This window comes from Adelges cooleyi, unplaced genomic scaffold (genome assembly GCF_023614345.1).
Source record: "Adelges cooleyi isolate 19-005CV unplaced genomic scaffold, UGA_ACOO_1.1 ACOO_flye_CR_arks_rails_tigmint_CR_PRNA_108, whole genome shotgun sequence".
Lineage (NCBI taxonomy): Eukaryota > Metazoa > Arthropoda > Insecta > Hemiptera > Adelgidae > Adelges > Adelges cooleyi.
In genome coordinates, this window is record NW_026095761.1 from 7,410,925 (window position 1) to 7,430,413 (window position 19,489).

General features: G+C 30.9%; 1 protein-coding gene across 2 annotated transcripts in view; it reads left to right on the forward strand.

The window, feature by feature from the left end:
* The first annotated feature begins 2,829 nt into the window (after positions 1–2,829).
* Positions 2,830–19,489, forward strand: part of LOC126847548 (BTB/POZ domain-containing protein 2-like) — a 32,420-nt gene continuing 15,760 nt past the window's right edge. Inside the window, exon 1 of one of the 2 annotated variants that reach the window (XM_050587867.1) lies at positions 2,830–3,078. Coding sequence is in view for 1 of the 2 variants with exons in the window: in XM_050587865.1 (XP_050443822.1) it covers positions 17,309–17,319 (11 nt within the window). In the remaining variant the exon portion in view is untranslated. Of the gene's footprint in view, positions 3,079–16,731; positions 17,320–19,489 lie in introns of those variants that run through there. The other variant, XM_050587865.1, reaches the window with a different exon arrangement.

The window sequence follows — 19,489 nt, forward strand, 5'->3', positions numbered from 1 at the left end:
AGCTGACCGGCTCTACAGGGAATCCTAAAATTAAGGTTTTGCATTTATGTAGGTACTTAATTTAAAATTCCAAAATGTCTGGTCTGCGTTGTACTATTGAAAGTAATTTTTGTTTTATCCTTCACCGTTTAGAGTAGGTTTATTACTTGAATAATAAAATTAATAAACTGCAGCTGGTGTAATTTAAAAAAAAATTGTTTTTGTTTGAATGAAAACTTCAGAACCATCAAAAAACGGGTAACGCGCCCCGAAGGAGAGGGTTAACAATGTCCGAGTTGCGGTCAAGACCGTGAGACTGTCAAAAAGATGATTCATTATGAGTGTCTTACCAGGGAATGGTCTATGTACAGAAGCAAGGAAGTATTGATTTTGCCTACGTAACAGGAGTAAACTTAGGTCTTGAAAAAAAAACCACCGGATGTGGCGCCAACCGGAAAACGGTCGACGTTAAATAATTGTATGTTCCACTGTGTCGCCATCTGCTGGAGACGTTTTTAAACAGCAACGAATTTAGCATATTAAAAAAAAATTTCACCACAATCCGTGAAGATGGATTATTACACGGATTAAATTTGACCAAAAAAACACATGTAAAATGATAGGGAAAAATTTAAGTTCCTAAAAAACATGGAAATTATCATGTTGTCGTTGTACACAGACACTATAGTGATGGGAATCCGAAAAAACGCTATTCAAACTACTTAAAAACCATATAATTTTACATTATAAAGCCGTGTACCTATGTAAAATCGTTTTTAAAAAATATGTAAAAATAAAACAAATCACCAAAATGGCCATATTGCTTTTGGATTTCGGATTTGTTTAAAATCCCAAAGCATTTTATAGATAAAATTAAGAGTTTTTATCAACAAATTTTACTTACGTACCTACACATCTTTGTATTGTAATAGTATTTAATATTTATACGATTTTCAAGTGGCTCAAATAGCGTTTTTTTGAAAAATCCGGATTTTCGGATTCTCACCACAGACCTATTGTACAATATTTTCCAAAGACATTGTATATTTAATGGAAATATTAGTCAGGTTACTCAGGTAAGGTCATTACATAAGTTATTACCACTATCAGACCTTTTTTTTTAAATACATGTATCAACTTAAAAGCTGTAATATTATCGGTATATTATAAGCAAATAAATGCGATCCTTGCCAGTTTGTGATTAATATTAGAAACAGTCGATATAGTAAAAAAATTAGAAATTCTCAATTTGAAATGAGTTTTATTATTCAGAAAAATGTTACAAGTGATAAAACAATTGATAATTATCTTTTGGTGGAAATCTAAATTATTTTAGCTGTGATATTTGAAGAGATATTGACCATTGACCGGTATTTCCCACTGACTGGAATTCCCCCATTCTGCCCTATACTCTGTTCAGATTTTATAGTTTTCCAATATTCTATATCTAATGGTTTGAAGATAAGCATGTACACAATTTTTAGCAATTCTTAAAATGTATAGGTCTAGTTGCAAAGTGTGTTAAACAACATTTTTTTAAAACGGTATTGTTTTAAATATTATTTTTATATTTTTTAGCAGTATTTAGTAATGATAATATTATTATTATTATAATATGTCATAATAAGTCTATGATAATATAAATATGTGAAAATTATAATTATATGCTGGCTACACTGTTACAGCGGGTTATTATCATCACGTAAGCGGTGTTTTAATTTAAGTAATTAATTTGTGTTTTGTTGAAACATACAGATTTCAGATTTCAAGGTATAATATAATAATTAATATCAAATATTGTGTGTTATTTGTATGTATACATAATACACACTATACTGATTACTGAATACCTTAAAATTAAACAATTATATAATAGTCTACATAGTAGATTGTACTACAATCATTGTATAGAAATCACCTCAAGTGTAGTTAAAACTTAAAACTAAAAAATGTGCCCAAGAGTTTGCTCTGAAGTCTGTAAAGAGTAGAACTATTTACATTTATGTAATTACTGTTTATTACTAAAGAGCAGATATATAATTAAATAGTCGACTAGAATTAAAAAAAGAATCATCCGGAATTGGCAAGTACTTAGTAAATATGTAATATATATATATACAATTTCTACATAATTATATCGTATATTAAATTTTATTAAAATCAGTTTAAAACGTTTTAAATAAAAAAAACACAATGTTTTTAACACGAAGGGCGGCACAGGGAAAAAACCAGCAGTCACTTTTTTCTAATCTAAGAAAAACATGTTTAAGTATCTAATGCTAAAATATGTTTTAAAACGTTAAAGAAATACTTAAAACTTTTTAAAAATATTGTATATTTTTTTTATAATCGTACTCAAAAGTTAAAGAACAGATTCGTTTTGATAATCAAAACGAATTTTATAACAAAAAAAATTGCCACTTTTAAAAAGTGACTGCTGGTTTTCCCCTGTGCACGTTTAAAACATTAATTTAAATTATATTAAAAACAGTTTGAAACGGTTTTTTTGTATTTTTTTTTTAAACTGTTTTTACTTTGCAACTCTGGACTCACTTGTACGACACTCGCGGTAGGCGGTATTACCCATTTTTTATAGCTATTATGTGTATGTAAATGATGTATTTTTAGTGTACCGGTGGTAGACATATTATAATTATTACAAACGCGCCTCGTTCTGAAAGTAAATGACGATCATTTTTTTTTTTGAAAAGGGGACAAGGGAAAAGTGTTGAAAAGTTTTTTTAAAGTTGAGCAAGCGCTCACCGTTTATGTACACTGGGCCGAAGCGCTAGCGTAGACCTTCATGCCCGTACATATACTTTTGTAGGTCGATCAGCAGACTTGGGTGGTGGTCTTGCGGGTAGTCTTGATTTCTCCTCCCTTACGGGAAGGGGTCGAATACTCGGGGCGTTCGTCGTGTGTACATTGTGTGTATATTTTAATAGTGTAAAAGTGATGCAAGTTTAACCGCTTTGAAAAAGGGTTACTGTGGATTTATACTTACAACGACCGCCACCGAGCAGCAGTTGCGCAAGCAGACTTCATTGCCGAACATTGTCACCGTTGATCGATAAAACTGGGTGCTTCGTGTTCGTTCAGGTAAAGTGGACTTAAAAGACACACACACACATTAAATAAAAACACGACAATAATTGAATCGGTCGTTTAAAAAACGACACAAGTCTCACAAAATTTGAAATTATACACTAGCCACGAAAAACACAAATAACTTCATAACTAGTTTTTCCAGTGATTCTGTATGACAAATTTAGTTTTCACACAGAATACGTACCTAACTAAGTATATTATTATACTTATTAGTGTATTATTATTATTACAATTATAATATTATTATATTATAATTGTCAAATTTGACAAAAAGTGATTTTTGAAAAATCGGTGACTATATCGTTTTTGAAATGACCGGTTCAATTATAATACAGCGGGTAGCACAAGGCCAGTGCACATTAACAAAAATTAATTACCAAATACCAAACATTTGGTAATTACCAATTACCGAGTATATAGTGTTGGTAGGGGTTATAGTGTTCATATAATTCGCAGTGTTGGTTTTGTCAAGCAGTAGCAGCAGTGTCGCATTAAACTATACTGCCGCACCTAAAGAAATTACCCCCCCCCCCAAAATTGGGGCGCAATTATTTGCCATTCAATTTGAAACAAACATTATAGCTGTTATCATGCTTCATTACTAAAAATAATTTATTTATACAAAAGAGTTGTTAGTATAGGTTCAGTTTTTGGGAAAAATTATTCTTAAATTACACTTGTGAGTTTTAATAATTGCTATTATAAATAACAAAATAGATTATCAATATATACATAAATAATAATAACATATAAAAGAACATTATAAATTAATAATTTAAATGCTTTTTTTTTGTTGATTTTATAACTGCAACTTTTTGTATAATATCTGACCGATTAATGGAATTTTTAAGTAATTAGTCTTCAAACTTTAAATAATAGAAAGATATGTTAATTTTTCGTTACATAAAATAACTATAAAATAATTTTTCTAGTACATTTAAAATTTTTTAACTATTATCATTTTTTTCCATCCATAATTTATACGTAAGATAAATTATTATTTAATATTAATAGTACATAATTACACGGGTTAATGTTTAATAAAATATATGGCTTTGATTTGTCACCATTATCTGTGCACTTAGTGTGTTAGATAAAACCAATAGAAAAAATATAAATGGTTGTTTATTAGAGAGCTAACTTATCGACCAAGTCGTTTAATGGTATGGACAATTTTTTTTTTGTATTTATTGAAAAAATATATAAAAACACGTAATCAAATGGAAAAACCTAATAAATTTAATTGTCTAATTAGTTTTTAATGGTAATTAATTTCAAGATAAACTTATATTGGGACCGCGGTAGACTTGAGGTGTGTATCATATTATTATGTAATCTTGACCTCCAGTCCACGCTGACCATAATAATAGTGTCTGTACATGTTGATATTTTTTCATGCAAAAAGTTTTTGCAGATAAAACGAGCGCAGTGACGATAATTAATATTAATTTACATAAATAATTTAATACATCACAAACAGTTTAGTTTTTTCTTCAAATTTGTCTACCCAGTGTGGTGGATCTAGAAGGATAAAATAAAGGGAGGGGAGGGGCTAGAAAAAAAATCACCTTCAAATACATATTATAAGCAATAGTCGTAGAGTTAGAGCTTACATATCTTTATAGTAAAAATAAACATAAAAATACCCTTTTAATGCATACAATTTATGTACATAATAGAGGAAATTCTGCCCCATAGCTCTTGTATCCACCCCTGTGTCTACCTAATATTAAAATTACTATAATGCGAATTTAGAACTAGTTGTATACTGTAATAAATCTCAGAATATCACAAAGAAAAACACTTAACGACCTGACAATATGTAGATAAACCTACTTTGATATATTTTTATTAAGAGCATGTAAAAAGTACCCAAAACATTATCTCCTTTTTGTTTTACAAGTGAAAATAATGCCTCGATCAAACTTATCTATCCAGTTAAAATATGTCTTGAGAATCGCATTAAGTAATTGGAAATTATCGTTAAAATAAATAAAACAATGACTAATCCTAAACCACTGACCGCGTTTCGTTATCAGATGTGGGTAAACACAACAGTAAACAACGATTGTTACAGTAATTGAATCGATGAGATTATATTATTTTAGATTAGCCAACCTATTAGTATTTAGTAAGTAGTAAACAATAAAATACAATAATACTTGTGCTTGATATTATGGCAAGAAGTAATTTTAACAATACATTTACGGTGAAGTGATTAAACAAATTATTTGTTTTGCCTTTTAAAATCTGTAACTTGACAAACGAGAAAATATTTGAAAATGTACACCTAGTTATCTCTGCTTATACTTTACTGTAAATGTTGTAAGCCATATTATATTGTGAGACACAAAACAGAAGACAAGACGTTTTGTTGTTAGGATGCCATCTTATCGAATTCAGGCCTACCATAGAAAACCGTGTAATTTATGTGTGTGCTAGCTATATGAAAAATTGTGCAAGTTGTAGTAGGCCCAAGCTATTAAATATTATTATTAGGTAGGTATTATTTTGTTCGGTGCGATAAAATATGAAATTGTTCTCTACGTCGTTTACACGATAAAACGGGTATTCATCATAAGATCTCTGACGAGTAATGCAATTTCAATGTTTTTTCCGTCTTTGTTATTTTTAAATAGTGTAGTCAAGTGTGAACACAATCGTTAGAATTGTACAACCATTTTAACGCCTACTTTTTGTCACGCGATGAAAAACTATTTTTCTTACATATTTTTCGAGGGATTGATTTAATTTATAAAATATTAAGGAATTTTTTAAGTCTCCCGAAGGAAAATTAAACTTTGAAATTGGACCCTTGTTCTAATAAGCTATTCAAATATGTATATATCTGTGATTCTGTGTGTATAACTTTACTTACAATAATTGTTGTAAACATATTTTCATGTGATAAGGTTCTAACTCCCACAAAGATGGCGGCAAATGAACTTCAATTATCTCTAATGGCGGCATGTACAATGTACATATTATATTTATATATGTATATCTGTGTGGATGTTTCGGATATGTGTTATCTCTTATCAGTTATCACTCATCTCTTATCACATGAAAGTAAAAGTGTAACGTAAAAATGGCTACATGAAATTTCAAACTTTTTGCTGTGCCCAAAATTGTGCAACTCAGATTAGATTTCTGTCGAATCAACACTACTGCTTTGCTCATTTCCTTATGTATACAGCTGGGGTTTCTCTACAATATAATTACACTGTACTCGGTTTGTACACTGTGCTAGGGTTTTAATCGTAAACGCTCTTCCAGGGAAGTGTGTTAATTTTATATATTATTATTATCGACTGTACACGACGGTTTCCGTCGTTTTGGGTCATGTCAATAATAAGTGATGTTGTATTGTGATTAGCGTTGTTTAATAATAATTGTAACTCGTTCCAATGTAATGAAGTCTAGTGTTGTAAAAAGCGCACGAACCGCTGTCGGATTCCAGGGAGTAGAACAATATTGTAGGCCTATAAAGTATGAGGGGCTCGCCCAAAAATGGTTCTGAAAAAAATGTGCTGATCCGGATAAAATATCAAGAAAACGTAGAGAGACACATACATACACACGGTCTCACGATTTCGGCTGACTTAGGATGTATATCGGTTAGGTTTGGACTACCTAGAAGTGTAAACACCATATTTTATATATATATTATTATAAGTCCGGTTGAAAAAAACGCATATGCGCATTTATAAAAAAATAACTGTACAAAAAACGTCTCTTGAGAGGACACGGTTGTACACAACAAACGACAAGGTCAAGACCGACGAGGGAGAAAGAGGAGGTGAAAATAAATATCTACTATAAGCATATGTGTATATACTGTATATTGTTTACAATGGGGTGTTTTTGGAAAATAAATTCAATAGGTACATACATATATAGTACATACAGTTTTAAGGACCAGTTCAAAGGTTTAGACGGATCACTTTCGTTTTTTTTCTTAAACCATGACTACTCCTTTTTTAAAAGGCTTACACGTTTTACGATACATTGTGTAGTTGACAAATTAAGTACAAACACGAGCTGACATATAGGTACAAAGAAGCCGTACATTAGTATACCGCATATAGGTACAAATATAAAAAAAATTCTGAAAATTGTATTTTGAAAATAATTTTTACTGGTTAAGCATATTGAGAACGGCGGATCTATTAACGCCCGAGGGAGACACCGTGTGCACTCAATCAAATAGTAATATTATGTTCATCAATCATATTTACACATCTATATTTATATACTCATAAAGATCATAGAGGAACGACTATGTAAAACAGATCGCTTCGAGGGACAGCGAGTCAGATAATATATTAGAAATAACACAAGTATATACATTACTGGCAGCCAGTAGGACATTGACTATCATTTGGTATATATAAACATACATATTGTATTGTAGTTACCAAAAAACAGTCATCCAATTCAGAAATAATATGAACAAAACGGTATCAAAGTATTACTGACACTATTATCACAATAACCACAAATTATATGGACTGATCTATTAATAAACTTTTTCTGATTCGTGTGTATTTTAATTTGTTCTTATCTTTTATCAATACTTAACGACACTACAAAAAAAACTTTTATTTATTATTCAGAATCGTCATTTATCAATTAAAATGGCTCTCACACTTCCCATTGGTTTTGCTTAGGAGTGTTTCATCGTGGGGCAGGACAGACTTACAAATTTGTCAATATAATATAATACAGAAAAAGATATGACTAATTTAATTGACACAAACAAAGTTATATAGACACATTTGCAACTCTTGTCTAAAATGCCTGTATGCCTATTGTATTCATTTTAATTATTTTTTGTTATAAAATTAAAATGTTAAATGTGAAATTGTTAGGTACACAATATCCTCACTAAAAAAAAACCCATTAACGTTATAAAATTAAAATTTGAACACCTGGAAAATACAGTGATTAAGCACCCTCGGATTTTTTTGTATTGTAATTGTGCCTATGCAGTTAATGCAGTCACTTAAGATCCTATTTTCTATGTCCATCTGGTGTTTGATTTAAACAGTTTTTAATATAATATATAGGGTATAGAAGAAGCCTGTTGAGGTGTGTTTATTAAAAACGGTGGCGTATTTACAATTTTCTTTTGGGGGTGCTACGCATAAAAATAAATGCCCCTTGTCCTTGCCCTAACGACAGGATCAAAAAAGGCGAACCATGTTTTAATTGTTAAGCATACCAATTTCAAGTTACACAACTGGACAAAATTTATTTTGATCCATTTTTTTTCAAGTTTGCAACTATACCCCATTGATATTTTTCAAGTTCACATTCTTCTAGTATATTCAAGTGTAACAAACGCATCATTATAACACTATTTACCATATTATTAAAACTACTAAAAAAAACACTATCGCTCTAGGATTTAATACGAACTTTTTTTATTTTTTTATCGACAAGCTGTCCAAGTGTGGTAGATAAATCACTCGAACGATTACCAAGGTCTTTATCTCTATGATCGGTAAGACGGTAATTATTATTATTATTGTACCCGATCTGGGGGCAGACTTGACAAAAATATTAGGTGCTGTCGCGTTTCACGGTATATTCCTATATAGGTTATTTTTTAATATCACCTTGAACGTTGTTTCCACGTTTTTTTTAAAACAATAACACACTGGTTATAAACGAACATCCTTATTATATCCGCGTATGTGATATGTAACAAAAGATCCAAACACAAAAAATGCAACCGTACGCACACACACACATTCCTCGGGGTGTAACTATGTAGTCTATATGGATGTGTTATGCCATCGTGATGTAAATAATATTTGCCTATTCATGAAGAAAAAAATACTAATTAAAACACAAAAATACCAGCTTTTCACGAAGAAAACAAAAACAAAAGACACCAAAGTCTCTCATTGAAGAGCCTCCGGTCACCTGTCCATAAAGAAGACACCACAAAACCCGGTAGCCGAACAGTAGCTTCCTGAGACCGCATGAATAATTACCGTAAGACGTGTTGTGTGTACCTATATACCTAGTTGTTGTTTCTTATATTTTTTTTTCTTCTTCAAATAATATACCTAACTCGTATTATAAATATATAAATGTTTTTAACGAACTAATAAATAACGTTTTTTTTTTGTGAGCGACCGAGTGCGCATACAAACCCAAGAGCTTGTATACAATATTAATAATAATACATGCCTTACAAAAATGTCCCCTGGACGACGAACCACCTGACAGTTGCTTTTGGTTTAGTTTGTTTTCTTTCTTCTCGGCCTACACCTGCGCACATATTGAAGATGTATCGGGTTCACCACAGTGAACGGAATGGCAAAAAATAAAATAAAATTACACCCTTACACGGACCGAAGGGTGGATTGCAAAAATCTTAACAGACGAGCACAAGAAGACTGAGAATAAACTATATTATATTATAATAATATATGTTATAATTTATAAAAAGAAAGCAGTTTTTAGCCAAGCAGCAGTTGAAAACCAGATGGACGTGAATCGAGTTGATTTCACATAATAAAAATACTCTTGATCTTTAGCCCCTCCCCCTCGTACACACGTGATTAAATTTACAAGTGCTACGGTCCGCCGCAGCTGTTTGGGATTTAAAAACAAATTACCATCTTATATTATAACTTATTATACACGTGTGATACTTGAAATGAAAAAAAGAACAATACCGGGGTGTTTAGTCTTTGAATTATAATGATAACCAATTTATTGACCGCCGTCCGCACCATAAAGTAATTATATACTTGTCTGTCAAATTGTCAATAACCTTGTCATTTTTCTACTTGAATCGTCCAAACAAGTTGGAGTAGTGTGGTAAAACAATGATTATGACTTAGGACATTTATGACGATTTAAATAGGTAGTAAAAGTGTACTTACCAAAATACAATAAGTACGACATTTTGGTTTTTGGATTTATGTATATGTAAATCAATAGCACATAATATGAGATGATTATTCACCAATCACATTATTTGTCTATCGCGCCCAGCTAAATATTACACTAATAATTAGAAAGTATGTGCTCGTGTATTATATTATATGGGGTAGAGTACACAATATGAAATTTAATATCTTACTTGGTTAAAAAAAAAACGAAAATATTATCTTATCGAATTACTTGCGTTATTTTCTATTTTATTCCAGAGTACATTATAGCATAGTTTATTGGTTGAGTTTGGACATCCTAATATGGTTCTGAATAATAATATGTATTAAAAATAATACAAGTCGATAAATGCAAACATTGTTATATTATTTTTTACCTGTGTAGACTTTCATACTTACCTTACTTGTTTCCTTGCTCTCATTAGTTGGAGTACTACCTACCAAATACTATAAACGATAATACTGTAACTTGGAAGTTCGGAAGGCATCGTTTCAGAACAATGCCATTTCGATTCCTTGGTTTGGGACACACTGTTGTCGAGGGGAGAATTCTGAGTCAATACAATTATTATATTAACGTTGACCGTTGACGGTATCATTATATTTTTGGTATAACATTATTTTGTCATATTGATTTGTTTACTACTGGTTGTAATAATGCTATAGTTTTTTTCTTCTATTTATAAAATATATTTTCTTCATGGAAACTACTTGAGAAAACTGTGCACGCCTACCTGCAATTTTGCAGTGGGTTTGATTCAACGACTATCTCCTCGAGTCCTTGGAGGTCCTTCAAGAAAGATGTAAACGGGTCAGGTGCACTGTTGAGCAATACTGCGGTGCATGTATAGTATTTTTGTACATAAACATAATAATAATAATAATACAACAATATAATAAGCCCGCGAGAAAAGATCAAATCTAACATGTGTTACACACCGCGCTAATATTCATCGGAAATTTCTCTAAACAGTTGTCGATTTATATGTAAATCATAATATGTTAAAAAGTAAAAAACGTGTGAGCTATATAGTCATTAGGTCCTGTGGTTTTCAAACTAAACACACTGATACATACAATACAGTGTTTCGACCTTGTCCAAGCCGACTGCACACATACATATTATTTTATCTATTATAACACAACGATAATTGGCGGCAAAAAGGGGACGCCCGGTGTTTGACCAAATGTCGATTTCTTTTCTTTTTTAATTTCATAAATTATTATTTTACGATATAGGTTTAAAAACAAAACGCCATACCCACCGTATATAGTATCCACGGACAATGTCCAGTCTTCAAGGCGCACATGCGGTAGTCCAAGAATAACTACACTATACTCAGCCCCTCTGTTATATTTATTATTCCAATAAGTGTGATAATTGTTGTAAAACGAAATCTTGACCTAAATTGTGTTGACCACCGAATAATGGATAAAAAAATTAATTTAAATTTCCCCCCCGTCCCGTATGTTTAGAACAAAAGAAGTTGTACACATTATTTGCAGTTTGGTTTAGAGGTTGTAAATTTGAGTATAAATATTTTTACAATCGCTCTCAGAGAAAAAGGCACATGGGATATAATATAATAATATTATTAATAAAACAACCAGGTCTATTGTGGCCGGTGGTCATAATAATTTGTCAAAGGGTGTCAATATGTGTGTGTAATATATTTGGAATTTTAGATACACACACTGTATATAGATTGAAATGTTTCCACGTTCTCTCGGGTGCGACCGAGAGGAATTTTGATCTTAGAATGAGAAAAAACAAAATAATAAAACGTTTCAAAAAAAAAAAAATACATAGCTTAAAAGCAAAAACATATTATTTTATTAACGTCGACAATAATAAAAACATTGAATAATCGCCGATTTGTATATATTTTATATACTGGCGTGATAAATATTTGAAGAATTTCGTTTTATCTTAAAAATTATTATAAGCACTAGTAGTAGGTTGTGGAAAAATTAATAGTGTTTACATTAGAACGTTGCCGTTGATCTGTACATAATATATTTTCAAACCCATGAAAATATCATGTATTATTCATAAGAATAAATTCGTTATTACACTATACCGACATTGTTTTTATTATTAGGTATGTAGCCATATTAAAACCCGCTGTTCCTTACTGTACCTTTCCATTGCGACACAACACAAACAATCACTAAGCCAACCACAAAACTCCTTTTCAACGCAAAACCTCAATGATAACAGATAAGTGAAAACAAAAATAGCAAAACAAATGCTGCCAACAAAAAAATATGGCGGCTTTTTCAAATCGGGCGTTCTTTTTTAGGACACCCTTTAGTAATAATTGCAATGGGCTTTTCTGTGACGCGCACAACTTTGATGAGTTGTTGTGACAATAAAATAATATAATTATTATTCTGACGGTCAGATTGATTTTCTTAAGCTGTGTGTGTGCAGTTCCTCAATCTTGATAATATTCATCGCTAATTCCTGGCACGCTTACATAATAATAATACTATGTACGATATAGTGTATACCAACAACGTCCATTCTATATTGTATATACTATATACATATATTGGTCTATTGTTCATCATAATATTCATTGCAGGCGTTCGACTTCCTATATATTATACTCGCCAAACGGAAGGACTATAAAACGCAATTCATTATTTTATTACAAGCTGATGAGACACATTGTGCCCCCGACCAAGTAAGTTAAGTACTAGAGTGTATGGTTTATTTTATAAACAAAAAAAAAATTGTGCACACCATAATATAATATTATTATACTTGTATATAATATGCATTTTGTTAATAAACACATACGGGCTTAAAATAAAGATGGTATAATGTAGTTATTTTTTTTAACAATGCAATTGCCTATGCGTAATGCGAGCCAAGCACATTCAGACTAGATCAGCAAACGACCCTCATATCGATCAATTAATTTTAAACAATTGTTCAAAAAAAAAAAGGGTATAACACACTGTACAGTGTAGGAAACGCGTCTCTGGTTAATGTTTTCTCAAGAGGAAGGGTCGAAATTGTTTATTTCTGGATTACAAAATGTCATATACTACCTACAGCTACTTGTCTGGTCTAGTAATTCACTGGTCAACAAAAATTCACTTTTTCCAAAAATACAGTTTTTATGATCAAAAATAAGGTTAGAGGTTAGGTTAGGTTGGAATGAATGTTGGTGTAAAATTTCTCCTTTGTGTTTTTTCAAAGTAATTTCACCATAAATATAACTCAAAACTTGTCAGGGTCATTTTTACACTTTCTTGACATCAGAATCACTTAACTTGACAAACAAAAAACACAACCACTTTACTGGAAAACAAAACACCTCCAAATCAAAAAAAGTAAGTCAAAACGAGATAAACATTAAATTTTACTGGTATTTCAAAAATCAGCCCCTTTCTTGTTACCAACAATTTTCTTGACCAGTGTAATTATTTCTATGCTACAACCGAACCAGATAACCTATCGTAGGATAGTTATTTACTTTATTAATTAGTTAATTTAATGAAATCGTGTCCAACTTAAACATTGTCAATTATTATTGTCCCGACACATTGGCTGTTGTTGATGATGCCCCGTGGTTACACAAAATAATAATACACTACATAATATGGTTAGGTTAAAGTGTCGTTGGTATAAAAAAAAATGAATGACTATTTTTCGTGTGTCCACCACGACAGAATACACATTGTATATATATATATATATATATATATATATATATTACACGCACAGACTACCTTCTATTAAATGGTATTATAATATAATGTTAATCGAATGCCGTATAAGGTGACACCGGCAAAGGTCCGTGTCAAGACGGTTTTAATAAAGAATATTAAGAAGTATAATAGTAGTGAAACAAACACTGTACGACCCGCCCTATAATATCATATACAGTTCAATTTTTATACTTTGGCACTTGGAACGTTTGACAAATTCACTCTCCAAATATACAATATATAAATATGAATATCAAGCAAAATGTTTTTGTTGAAAATGTAAAAATAAAACTCAATGTCAAAAAGGAAAACTTGCTTTTGGATTTGGAATTTGTTGAAATTTCAAAATCTGGTATCCAAAAGATACCAGATTGACCATTTGTCAAGGTTAAGACGTTTTTAAAAAAAAATTGTATAAAAATATTTTACTTTGGTTCTTTTATTGTAATAATATTTAGTATTTATACGATTTTTAACTGTTTTTTTTTTGTGTGAAAATCCGGATTTTCGGATTCCCAACCCTATCATTTACTTCACACTTGAATATCTCCATTCAGCTGTTCAAAACTAAAAAAAGTGCACTTGTTAAAAACAGGCAACTTATAAGGTAAAGTACTACAGAATACTTTTAAAAAAACAGTCAATTGTTTAAATAAGTTACTTTAAAATTATTTTTATTTTCCTACTTGCAAACAACAGTTTATGTCATTGAAAATTGGTAAATAAACATATCTATTTATTTATAAGATACAAAAAAACGCATAGTGTTACACAGTTTGGAATGATCTTATAATTTAAAGCTTTAAATATTGTAATAAATAATTGTTTTATATATCGTTTGCGAAAATTGATAAATATTAAATGACATATCTGTAAAATGTACAAGTTCTAAACTGCCAGTGAAACCCCTAGTTTACTTATGTACAGTTATTTATTGTAACATTAAATTAACATAATTTAACGTCATTTAGCAATTTAATAGTAGGTAGGCAGGTATGTTTTCACCTGCTTAACTCTTGGCTATTTGCCATTCTACGTCGACAAATAAAGAGAAAACTTATTGTACTATAAAATTAACGACCCAAGTATTAAATATGTATATATTATAATAGTTACACTTAGTCTTTGTTCTTTTAAATGAACATTGATGTGATCAAGTGTTACACTTACACACGGGACCAGAAGCGGTTATAGTTTTGCTCTAAATTTAAACTGACATATTCTTATACTTACTTGTGTGGTGTGAGTCAAGAAAAATAAAATATAATTTTATTAATTCAGAATAGATACAGTTATTTTTGCGATTCTTAAACAATAAACTAGATCAAATGATTATATATATATATATTTTTTTTTTAAATTATTTATAGCCGCAACATTTATGGCTATTGGGTCACATTAATGGTTAATTACATTGTATATTATAAGTAATAGATATTTACATTACAAACACAAAAGTATACAACAAAGAGTAAACACAATACAGGTTTTAAACCCAAAGGTTTGAATTAAAATAGGTAAACAATTTTAGTTCATTTATTTTTTAGAAGTTGTAAAATATTTTCAACTAGAGCTATAACTTAAAAGAATATATTTAAAAAAATCATTGATCTAACAACTGATGGACGGCTAACATGGAGAAAAGACTATAGTAAACATCATATAAAAGAGATAGAGCGAATGTGGAGATTTTCATGAAACTTAAACCATTTAAGTTACACAGGGCCGCTTTTTCTTGGATTAAAATCTTTCCTTTGGCACCTAATCTCCTATCTTAATATGTTGGATTGGTATGGCATAGACAAGGTGAGAGGTCTATGAGTTATTAGGTCAATGGTAAAATTGTTTTTATCTTATCAGCTGACTCACAAATTTGTCACTTCCTCAAAATATCAGCTGATTCATAATTACAAATCCCCATTTTTATCACTATTATAATATCTTCTATCAGTTGGGTCAAAAGACAAAGACAAAAAAAGAAATAGTCCAGAATATTTATAATTCTCATTCATTTTTAACAAGTTTTTGGATTCATATGATCCTTCTAGACACATGGCTGCAATGTTTGGCAAATTATTTTTAGAATATTCATTATACGATTTACACATAATTCGTTATTGTTAAAAGCGTGTAATCGAGAGTTTACAGTAGTTCTAATTCTTTTGTTTCGATTTTCTGGAAAATGTCAAAGTAATGACCAACGTTTAGAAAATTCAACGATTAACGATTATCCTATTTACCAAACATTTTCGACAAAAGTGTTAAGAAAATAAACAAAATACTCGATCAATGCGCGTAGAGTTTTTAAACGTATCATATAAAATACTTGACAAGTTTTTAAATAATTGTTAAGCTTGCTAGTCTATTTGAAATAATTGTAATTTTTTTTATTGGATACTGTTGAATCATAAATTCTGATATTTTTTATATTTGAATTAAGAAATAGTCATATATACTTATATATCATGTATACATCGAATATCGTTGTAATAATTATTATAGGTTAGGTTATTTAAGATGATTGTGGATTTTAAGTAGTCTACTTTGAGATGGTTTTTTTTTTCTTACAAATATGACCATACCTATTCAAGCAGTGCATATATATATAAAAATTGTAAAAAATATAAATTACATTATAGTCGTGTGCTCTAAAATAATAATAATAATAACAATACACACGCACGGGCAACGGCGGCGGCTGCGGCAACGACCATGTAAAAAAAAAACGTTAATAAAATAATATTATGTACGTTGACCCTCTTCTCCACCACCGGTACAGAGGTCGGCCAGGGCCGGCCACGGCGCGGCGGCGATCGCTTCGGTTACCTTTATGGTACACAACCGTGTTTGCCGCCGGCTAATTGCACCGGTCAGAGGCGGCAGCGGTGGAGGCGGTTAATGTCGGTCGCGGTGGTGGTGGGGAGACGGCGGCTGGCCGTTTCTCCGGCGACGACGACGACGCCGCGCCGCCGCGGCCGCGGCCTGCACCCTTATCGCGTGCGTCCACCCGACCGGCCGTTCAGTGCTTGCCGGCATTCGTTCGGCGATAACTGCGTGCTGTCCGTCCGTCATCCGCCGCGTAGTGATCAACCCGCGTGTGTTCCGCATTGTATGTATATTGTGTACGGTAAAGATCAAAAATCTCATAATAAAAATATATATATTTGTTTTTTTAAATTGTCTATTCCAAAGTGATCCGAAGTGCGTTGGTTTCGATTTTTGTTGAATACTTTTACCCGAAAAAAAAAACGGTCGGCGATTTATTGTGTTTTTTTCTTTTTCGACGGATTGTAATTTTTGACCGAAAAAAAGAAGTATAAAAATCGACGTGAATAACTCATACACACACAAAAAAAATTATATATATATATATAATCGACGGGATTTGTTCGGGAAATTTTCACTATAATAATAACAACAACAATGGACGCGATCCGCGGCTGCACATTCTTCGCGTATAATTCGTGTACGTAAATTAGTGTGCGGTTTCTGGGGTAAAAAAAAAAAATAGAAAACACTAATAGAACACGAATCTTAATAATAATCGATAATAATATTATCGTTTCGTCGAACAAGAATCTTTATCAATGGGACTCAGGTGAGTGTTCTATAGTACATAGAACCAAATAGAATAATAATTATAAATACTTTTTACCGCGGTATATCTTTAGATTAATTATTATTATTACTAGACACAGCCGTCTTTAAAAACGAATACCGTTCAATAATAAAAAGAAAAAAAACAATATTTAATTAATAATATTTGTTATCTGTCCTAACCTAACCTAACTTAACCTAACTTAACCAACCGTATTTAAAAACGTTCAATAATAATAATAAAAAAAAAACAAAATTTAATTAATAATAATTGTTATCTGTCCTAACCTAACCTATCTTAACCTTACCTAACCTAACCTAACCAACCTAACCTTACCTACCCAACCTAACCTAACCTCCCGTTTTGTTTTTTTATATATTATTTTCCATTACACTTGAGCGTACTATGCTTCATTACAATTTGTTGCCAAAGTTTGTAAACTATAAATTATGCGCTGGTATAACCTCATAAATAACTATGTGATTGTATTTAGATTTTTCCCCTTTAAAAATATACATACCTATGTGGAAATCATAAATAAATCATTAGCGTTTTGAAAACTTGTAATTTATAATATATTGACTCCGGGCGGAATGACGAGGTCCAAACAATATAATATAAAATCAACATTCGAATACAAATTGATTGATTGTCCAATAGACAATATTATAATTATTATTTTCTTGGCGGTAGTGTTTGATTTCAGAGTGTTTTCTAAATTTAATCTCTTTTCGTTAAATTTCAAAGTTTGCATCCGCCACTGCAATTGTGTGCGTTTGTAAGTTTAAGGAAATCCGTCGAGATTAATGGTCAATGTCCATAATTATATTACATTCATTATCGCTATCGATTTTCAGCATCTGTGCTATATTATAATGTAAATAATACAAATGTATATTGTATGCGTTAAAAACAATTATAATAGCTATGCGGCATCGACCGTGTGTTGAAGTGATTATAACATTACATTGTTATTAAATCACTATATTAAATTGTTGGAAAATTTGACATTAAAACATAGCTCGTCTAAATGTATACATTTTTTTTCCCTATACTTAACTAATTATCCAGAGATGAGAATTGATGGACGATAGTATTGTTGATACAAGATAAAAAATGAATTACGCTGTATGAGTTTAAATAATCGAACGAGTCCAACTTGATGATGTACCTGTGTACTGCTTAAATAATAAGTACTTTGATAATCATTTTTCTCCACTTATGCTTGAATCGAAAATCGTAATGCAATTCGGTTGACGAACTAAGTACAAATCAAGTACCTACCTATGTGAAAACCTTGTGTCCGAATATAAATTGTCAATACTTACTAATCATATCAATTTTGATGGAAAAATTGCAGTTTGTTAAGTCATGTTTAAACGTAACGAAAATAGTATATAATCAGCCGATTTCACCAACATTTGTTTAGGATTAAACTTGTTGTTAATTATATTTAACAATTAGTTAGTGAAAATTCGGTTTCATCGAGATTTGTAAGCCTTGACAGTGACACGTTGTTAAAACGATTGTTAAGATTGTCAACAAGTTGGTTGGCATGTTAAAATGCCATAAATCGAATTATTCATTACTAATTGATTTTATTATAAAATTATAATATTATCACTCACCAGTTATCACATTTCGTGATAACCAATGAGAACGTTGGAATCAAGGTAACCGCTTTGGTAACCCAAGTAAAATTTTGTTAAGAGTGTATTTACTAATAGTTGATGAAGCCGGCTGAATATGTATTTCCATAATGCGGCCATTAATGGAAATGAAAATCATGTTGGGAGTTTTAATTTTGACGGTGTCCAACGACAATAATATGATATTAATGTATTATTTCTAGCCCATAAGTTATTCTTCTTATTCTTATTCTTCTTCTTTATCTTAGTCCTTACAATCCCAACTACACGGAGTCGGCCACCCCAGTCCTTAGGTTGATTAACCCAAATGATAAATTCAATTTTGTAGGAACTCGGTTTTAAGCCTTGAAACTTAAAATTAGCGCTTTTAAAAATCATCAAACATACTATTTTATAATTTTTATTTCGTTGGAAAAAATAAATTTGAATTAGGTGGCATCTTATAACTGTTGTTAAAGAAATCTAAAGCTGTCCGCCAAACGTTATTTTTTTAGATATAAATACATACTTTTTTTGAAATT